At 31.6% G+C, this 8,888-nt stretch overlaps 1 protein-coding gene and 1 long non-coding RNA gene across 2 annotated transcripts; both read right to left on the reverse strand.

Annotated features, from left to right (window-relative positions):
* Positions 1-3,338: 3,338 nt before the first annotated feature.
* LOC131636267 (uncharacterized) lies at positions 3,339-4,565 on the reverse strand. The gene is made up of 2 exons (XM_058906898.1): positions 4,455-4,565; positions 3,339-4,367 (listed from the first exon to the last, which is right to left on the reverse strand). The coding sequence occupies exons 1-2, from the start codon at positions 4,563-4,565 to the stop codon at positions 3,339-3,341; spliced, it is 1,140 nt and encodes a 379-aa protein (XP_058762881.1).
* A 1,429-nt stretch (positions 4,566-5,994) lies between these two features.
* On the reverse strand, positions 5,995-6,839 carry LOC131636274 (uncharacterized). The gene is made up of 3 exons (XR_009294008.1): positions 6,509-6,839; positions 6,261-6,314; positions 5,995-6,131 (listed from the first exon to the last, which is right to left on the reverse strand). It is a non-coding gene; the product is annotated as an uncharacterized LOC131636274 (long non-coding RNA).
* Positions 6,840-8,888: the final 2,049 nt, after the last annotated feature.

The raw sequence follows: 8,888 nt of genomic DNA on the forward strand, positions 1-8,888 counted from the left end.
ATTCTTATTATAAATTATTATGATATCATAAAAACTATATTAATATAGTTTTTAATAATTATTATAAACAATTAGTTAAATTTTTTTATTAAAATTAACTCAACTTTTCAATGAATAAGCAAAATTCAACCTTCTGATTAATGACGAACCTAACCCATTAAGATTTTAGTTTTATTTATTTTTATTGTTAAATTTTTTTTTTTGGAAATGATTAATACTTTATTCAAAACCAAAACAGATAGAAGCGCAAGGCGATCCTAAGATCCAGCCAAACAAGCTAACAAACAGAACCTAAGGCATCATTAGCTTAGCAATGTGTTGTCTAAGCTTATAATTCATCCAGCATCTATACAAAATCATATCAACTATTTTAGGTCCTATGGGTTTACTATCTATGGCGTTTCTGAAAGCATGTTTGTTCTGATACATCCATGTTTCATAAACTGTCTCTGTGAAAGCACACTTAAGCACATCCAGTCGGGATCCCTTTCCTTTACTTTTATCTATCATCCAGCCCAATTCCTCATTCCAGCCTTTAGGTGTATGGTCAATTTGCAACCAATTCAGCACATAAAGCCAGATAGTCCGCGTCTTGACACACTCAAACATTAGGTGGGTCAGAGTCTCAACAGCATTGCAAAAGTAGCAGCACACAGAATTTAGAAGTCCAAATCTGTGTAGTCTCTCCTTTGTGGCTAGCCGGTTGTGGCATGCCACCCACAAGATGAACTTTGCTTTCGGCCTAGCAAGGTTTTTATAATAAAGATTCTTCCATTGCACATCTGCCACAGGGGTCTGGAGATCTTTATACACTACACTTGCCTTGAATTTCCTTTGTTGATTCATATGCTGCCAGGAAGATATCCTATCCACATTCTCTCTTTCTTTCAGAATTTCTCGAAGAATCCATGAACAAGAGCTCTTAATTGGTACATTCATAGGATCCATAGTTGTAATCTGCCAGCAAAACTCAACAAGTGAGTTGTCCAATGTCTCACTTTGCTAGTTAATTTCTCCACTAAGATCAAGCATTCTGCTGAGGTTATTTTCTTGCTAGACAAAGGGATTCCCAGATATATGAAAGGTAGGACACCTTCCTGAAAACCAGTGATTCGATTGATTTGGTTTTTGATTTGGATATCCACATTACCATAGAAAATCTTGCATTTGTTCATGTTAGCTGTCAGACTTGTTGATAGTGCAAACCTATGGAATGCATCCATAAGGGCCTGCATAGATGTAGAGTCAGCCCTAGCAAAAAGGAGCAGATCATCAGCAAAGCTAAGATTGATTATTTCCAATTTTTTGCACTTGGGGTGGAAATGGAAAGCTGGATTAGTCTTCAACTTCTGCAGGACTCTATGGAGGTACTCCATGACAAGCACAAACAGTAGAGGGGAGAGGGGGTCTCCCTGTCTGAGGCCTCTCTTAGCTACCAGATAATCAGCCAGATCCTCATTGACTTTGTATCTATATGACACAGTGTTGATGCTCAGCATTATCCATCTTACAAATTTGGGAGGAAAGTTCATCTCTCTCAGAATGGTCTCCAGAGCATTCCAATCAATGGAATCATAGGCCTTTTGAAGATCCATTTGTACCATACACTTGGGAGGTCCTTGTTTTCTGTTATAGCCTCTTACTAGTTCATAAGCTAGCATAATACTGTCCTGGATATGCTTGCCTGGGACAAATGCAGTTTGGCTTTGGTGCACTAGGTGACTGATCACTTTATTCAGCCGACTGGCCATAACTTTAGATATTAGCTTGTAGAGCATTGAGAAACATGATATTGGTCTGAAATCTTGGATCTTGATTGCTTCACTTTTTTGGGGATAATAGTTACTATAGTACTATTGACAGCTTTGTACATTTTCTCCTTTTCAAAAAATTCCTTGACAGCCTTGCACACATCAGTTTTTATAATTCCCCATGCAGCTTTGTAAAATCTTGCATTGTATCCATCACCCCCTGGGGCAGTGGTGTCTTTGATACTCTGCAAACCTTTATATATCTCTTCATCAGTCACAGGGGCAGTGAGAGTTTCCATTTGGTCCCTGGATAATTGAGCACCTTTTCTCAGAACTTCTATATCAGTACCAGTCATATTGTTTGCAGGAGTGCCGACAAGGCTTTCATAAAAACCCCTCACCTCCTTCAACGGATCTGCTTGTTCAGTTGTCAAAGAGCCATCATGTCTTTGGAATCTTGTAATGCAGGTTTGTTTGTGTTTTCCTCTCAGCGTAGCATGGAAGTAGCTATTGTTCCCATCACCCAGTCTTATCCAATCAATTTTGGATCTTTGGGCAAGCATTTGCTCTTCTATATTGTTCAAATGGATTACCTTTTTAGTACATATCTTAACCTGAACAGCTTTCACTGCATTAAATCTATCCCCCTGCATATCATTTTGGGCTTTTATCAAATGCTCCCTGGCCTCAGCAATTTGGTGTTTTAAACCTCTAAATTGGCTGCACATGTTTTGATGACTGGTTGCAATCTTTGGAGTTTTTTCCAAACAACATACATGGCTCCTCCCTCCATAGGTATGTTCCAATTTGTTCTCACATTCTCCAATAATCCATCTGTTTGTGTTATCACATTAGGGAACTTAAGTTGTTTTCTTTTAGGCAGCTGTTGATTAGCTCCTCTAAGGCAGAGTAAGGAATGATCAGAGATTCCAGGTTCCATAATATGCAGAGTTTTGTCAAGGTTTTCCTGCTGCCAAGCCAAATTCCCAATTAATCTGTCAATTCTTGAGTATATCATACCATTTGCTTGTTTTTTACTCCAAGTAAATTGATCCCCTACACTGTCCTTTTCAAAAAGATCGAGTGTTTCCATCATGTTTCTGAAATCCTCAAATTCTGAAGTAGTAACAGCCCTGCCCCCAATTCTATCCTCAGCCCTCAATATGTTGTTAAAGTCTCCCATTAGCATCCATGGCTCACTAGGGGGAGGCTTTATGGCAATGATATCTTCCCATAATTGTTTTCTCTCAATTAATTTGTTCAACACATATATTCCAGTACACCAATATTGAAATCTCCCATTTGTGTCATACACCCCAGTGTGGATAAGCTGGTCTGTGCAGTGTTCTTTCCTCACTTGAATTCTACCTTCATCATACAAGATCCAGATTCTGCCATTATTATGCTTAGTGTAGTTGTCTATATAATACCATTTATTTCCAAGTTTGTGCCTCACTTTCTCAGCTTTGCTAGCCTTAACTCGAGTTTCTAATATAATGCTCATTATAGGGTGCAGGTTTGTGAGGCGGGAATTGACCTCTCTACACTTCCCCAAATTATTTATTCCCCTTACATTCCATGAAAGAATCATATAGGAGGATCCAGGTTCACTCCCGATTCATTCCAAAATTGTAGTGAATCAAACCCATTTGTAAAGCAGATATCCCCATCATTAATAGGTAGAGAGTCCTGAGTTAGCTTACCTTTTCTTCCCTTGCTTGAGACTTCTTTCCATTGTGTAGATGATTCAGGAACATCTCCCTGTTTCGCCTCTACTTCCAGATGGTCTTTATTTACGAGTGTTACTTCCTTCTTTTTCTTCAGCACTGCCTTCCCTGTGTCTTGTTTTGGGTCCTTTTTCTGTTGCCATTGTTTCACCACTTTCAGCTTCTCTTTATCACAGTTGTGTCCCACCTTCATACATTTCTCACAGTATTTAGGTTTCCACTCGTATTCTATGGGGTGTTCAATTTTTCTACCTATACTATCTCTGATAATTATGCTGTCTTTTTGTTTGGAGGTGACATCTATCTCAACCAGGATTCTTGCATAGGAGACACGCAACTTATTTGCTGTGCATTCATCTGTGCATAGTGGTGTTCCTAAAACACTACCAATCTTCCCAAGGCTTTTTGCCCCCCCCCCCCAATAGTGAAGTGGCAGGTTTGGGAGTTTCACCCAGATGGGAAGAGTCCTCAGCATATCCCTCTTGAATTCAAACTTAGGGTACCATTCTTTCAACACCATCGGGGCTCCATGGATTGAGTATGGTCCTTTCATTTGTACCTGATCTCTATCATGTAAGGAGTGGAATTTTAAAAGGAAGTATCCTTCTTCATGGTAGTATATACCTGGGAGTTGCACAAAGTTCCAGAATTTTGCCATATAATTCTTCACAGCATTCATGCTTAGGTTCTTTCCAATGGCGTACATAATCAGTGCTGAATCCCCGAACAAAAGCTCCGATTCCATATCCGCCTCTTCTATTTCTACTTCAAACTCTCCCTCAACATATTTAGGAGCTGAGAATTCAATCGTGAGCCCATTTGTAGGTAGTCTGTTTCCGCTGATTACATCCACCCACAATTTCTGTTTCTCCGCCGCTTCCTCACCTTTCTGCACATTAACCAGAGTAGGGTTTTTCACTAGAATTTATGAAATAATTTCTTCCTCTGAGCATTCTGATTCCTCTTCAATGCCAACATTTTGTGACCCTGTTGAAGCAGTAACTACATCCGCTTGAGTTACTGAGGTCGAGGGGGGAAACGGAGAAGATGACACCTTCTTCCTTAACCTTCCTCTCCCCCGAGTCATGTCCAAAAGGTGAAAATCTACACCCAATGTGTTGTTTCTTCCGGTTGGTCCCTAAACCCGAAGGCTAGGACTTTAAACCTGACCGGAGTTCCCCCCGAAAATCGCTTCTCCAAAATAATATTAATTTCAAACATAAAAGTAGGATATTAATTTCAAACATAAAAATAAGATAATTGGGAAAATATTATATATGTATTGATATATAATAAATTAATTTTAAAATATATACTTCAATTAATTAATTTATTTAATTGTTATAATATAAATAATAATAATTTTATATATGTAATATATTTTTAAATGGAGTATATATTTAATGATATTTGTTATTAATTGTATAAATACAAATTTAAGAACTAAAATGTTTTTGATAAGCAATTAAAGTAACAATTTAATAGTTTATAAAATAAATATGAATATTCATTATAATTTAAAATATAAATTTATTTATTAATTCCACACATATGAGAAAATGTAGCTAATTTAAAATGGAAAAAATATGAGTTGTTTTATAAAGATATCTTTTTTTTTATGAATAATTAGAAAATAAATAAAAAATAAGTTATAAAATAAAAAATATTAATATGATAAATATTTTTTCATATAAATAAATTATACATAAATATTAAAAAAAATATATTTATAAATATTTTTTACAATGTTTGAACTGTCCAATAAAAATTTACATTATTTGATGTTTGCACTATTCAATATGATATTTGGACTATTCGATATCTAATACTTACATTATTTTTAATTATTAAATTAGGTAAATCGATTTTGAAAGGATTTACTATGATCATAACAATATATCAATAATAATTATAAAAATAATGATAATTTCTATTAAAGAAATATTTACTTTGAAGTTAATACTACTTCAAATTTGTTTTTTATTAACTTCAAATTTGTTTTTCCCGTTGAAACAAAACAGTGAGTGGTAGATATAGATTAAATAATTTTTTTTCAAAACTAAAAACCACCTTAAATAAAAATTAATCACCATTTATGATACGAATATCAAACTGTTTTAATATAGCTATTAGTGGAATTCAATTGTCAATAATTTTTCATAATTTATTATGATAGAATATCAAACTATTTTAATAATGCAAATATTAGTTGAAATCTTATCATTATATTGGAATGAATAGCCTATTAAAAATCATCCCATTATAAAAAGGGTAATGATAACGAGTGCCCCGGTCATCCCATTATAAAAAGGGTAATGCTAACGAGTGCCCCAGGGCACTGGTTATGAGATTAAAAAGGTAAGTAGAACATTGTTTAATAGATTAAAAAGATAAATTTTTTACCTAAAATATATGTATTTAATGCATTAAATACATAAATAATTAATTTTTCTAAAGAATATTATATTTATTCAATGCATTGATCTAGAATAATTTCTTTATTTGGAATGTATTTCGTTAGCATGAAGTGCATTTTGGGAAAATGAAGTGCATGTAGGTATAAGTAATCTATTAAATTAATAAATAAATTTCATGTTTGTCGGTCTTTTGGGTGGTACTTCATGTTTGTTATCATCCGCAATAGACGTTCCACCTGAGCATAAATTTGTGCGAAGGTTTGAAAGCCAATATATTAGCGTGAATTAATATAAAAAATTTACTTCAGTCAATCACAATAGAAAACATAATTCAAAGTAAAATTTGATCGATAATTAAAATTTACCAATGAAATCCTTCTCATACTCTCCTTCTTATCTGTAGTAGCAACATAAGGAGCCTTCTCCGGAAATAAACGCAAAAAATAAAATGACGTTAAAATCATAAATTGAATTATCATAATAATCAAATTAACTGTGATAAACTATGCAAATTTACTCAAAACAACGCAGTAAACACAATCAAACATAAACACAAAAATAAACAATTAGAATTAGAAATCAATTAGGGTTTAAATTTAAAAATGGGGATTACCGTGAATTTGATGATAAAAAATTTGACCTTACATCAACGATAGAACAATAGAAAAACATAACATCTATGAATTAGAGGCCATCAGCGATTTTCTGAGATGTTGGCATCATTATTAGGTGGTGGGATATTTGAAATTTTTCTGTAGTAGACGAAGAGGAAGAAGAGAAGATGAGAGAGAGGAAGAAGAAAATAAAGAAGAAAACATATCCATAGAGAGAGAAAGAGTGAAAGAGAGAAAGGATGAGAAAGAAACCATTTTCAATAAACCGTGAGTTGAATGAGAAATACAATTATTGAATACCTATGAGAAATACAATTATTGAAGACCTTGGTATTCTATAACCGCCACGTTATGGAGAAATTGGAAGTGGAGAACGAAAAAGAATATGAAGTTTTTGGAAGAAAAGATTTGCTAGGCCATGAGAAAGCCACGTGTCGAATTTTGGGAAGAAAAGAGTCAATTTTTTTATATGATAAACTAGTGTCTTACCCATGCGTTTGCACGGGTACTTGTCGTTTCCGCGCATTGTGATTGAGGGAAATAAAAGATGATACCGAAAATGTTATTTTGTTCAATATAATTATTGCAGAAGTAAATGTCCTAAAAACAAATGTGTAAAATATAGAAATTTCTTTTCAATAGGTTTAATAAATATTATTTTACCCTTAATATTCAATATTTCGATCAGTAACTTAATGTTTCCGTTAATATTCAATATTTTGATTAGTAACTCATGTTCTCGTTAATATTGAATATTTTATTCAGTAACTTCATGTTCCCGTTAATAGTCAATATTTTGATCAGTAACTTAATGTTCCCACTAATACTCATTATACTGATCAGTAACTTCGTATTCCCGTTAATATTCCAAATTTGTTCCCGTTAATATTTAATATTTTGATCATTAACTTCATCTTCCCGTTAATATTTATTATTTAATCAGTAAGTCCATGTTACCGTTAATATTAATTATTTTGATCAATAACTCTGTGTTCCCGTTAATATTTCAAATTTGTTCCTGTTAATATTCAAAAAAATTAAAAGGAAAAGGTATTAGTAAAAGATTAAATCTGGGTTAAAATTGAAAAGGTTATAAAAATTCTAATATTAAAAAAATTGAATATTGAAAATAAAAAGTAATTAAGAAAATAAAGTTTATATGTTATTTTATTAATATACAATAAAAATTGGAAAGATCAATTATATGACTTAAATTATTAATGTTTTATCAATAGTAGAACAAAATGTGACATGCATAAAGAACAAACAACACAATGTCGATTGTCTAATGCAATAAACTTATTCACATTTACTTTTAACTTACTAACATTGGTTTCCCTTAAGATTGAATATTTTAATTAATAACTACATGTTCCCGTTAATATTCAATAGTTTGATCAACAACTTCTTGTTCCGGTTAATATACAATATTTTGATCAGTAACTTCATGTTTTCATTAATATTCCATATTTCGATCAGTAACTTCATGTTTATGTTAATATTCAATATTTTGATTAGTAATTCATGTTCTCATTAATATCAAATGTTTTATTCGGTAAATTCATGTTCCCGTTAATATTCAATATTTTGATCAGTAACTTCATGTTATCGCTAATATTCATTATTTTGATCACTAATTGCATATTCATGTTAATATTCTAAATTTGTTCTCGTTAATATTCAATATTTTGATCAGTGACTTCATGTTCCCGTTATTATTTATTATTTTCATCAGTAACTCCTTGTTCCCGTTAATATTCATTATTTTGATAAATAACTTCGTGTTCTCGTTAATATTCCAAATTTGTTCTCGTTAATGTTCAAAAAAATTATCAGTAACTTAATGTTTATGCTAATATTCAAAAAAATCATCAGTAACTTCGTGTTCCCGTTAATATTCAAATTTTGTTAACAGTTAGAATAATATATTTATTGTTATTATCTTTAAAATGCAACAAATATTTTTTTCTATTATATTACTATTATTATAGATTTTTTATCATAAAATATTTTATTAATGCTTTTTGTTATTTTATAACTAAAATATAATTATTTATTATCATACTACTAATATGGCTCTATATTTATTCCAAAAAATATTTTCGATTACTATATCTTCTTGTATTAAAAAAATAAAACATTTTTATATAAATTATAATCTTTATTATAATTATATAATAATAAAATTTTAATATAACTATATAATAGTCACAATCCTTAGTACGACTATATATTATTATTATATATTTATTTTAATCATTTTAATTAATACGAAATTATATTAATTAATTTATTTTCTATTATTTATAAAACAACCATATATGTTTGTAGAAAATATTTATCAAATAAATATAACTATATTCACGCTTTAAAGTAATA

The sequence above is a fragment of the Vicia villosa genome, unplaced genomic scaffold (assembly GCF_029867415.1).
Source record: "Vicia villosa cultivar HV-30 ecotype Madison, WI unplaced genomic scaffold, Vvil1.0 ctg.001682F_1_1, whole genome shotgun sequence".
NCBI classification, from domain to species: Eukaryota; Viridiplantae; Streptophyta; class Magnoliopsida; order Fabales; family Fabaceae; genus Vicia; species Vicia villosa.

Bases quoted from the DNA above. Each gene is read 5' to 3' on its own strand.
- LOC131636267 (XM_058906898.1), bottom strand. From the start codon at position 4,565: ATGACTCGGGGGAGAGGAAGGTTAAGGAAGAAGGTGTCATCTTCTCCG. The intron at 4,368-4,454 runs GTTGGCATTGAA...GTTAATGTGCAG, and splicing joins CTTCAACAGGGTCACAAAAT to AAAGGTGAGGAAGCGGCGGA.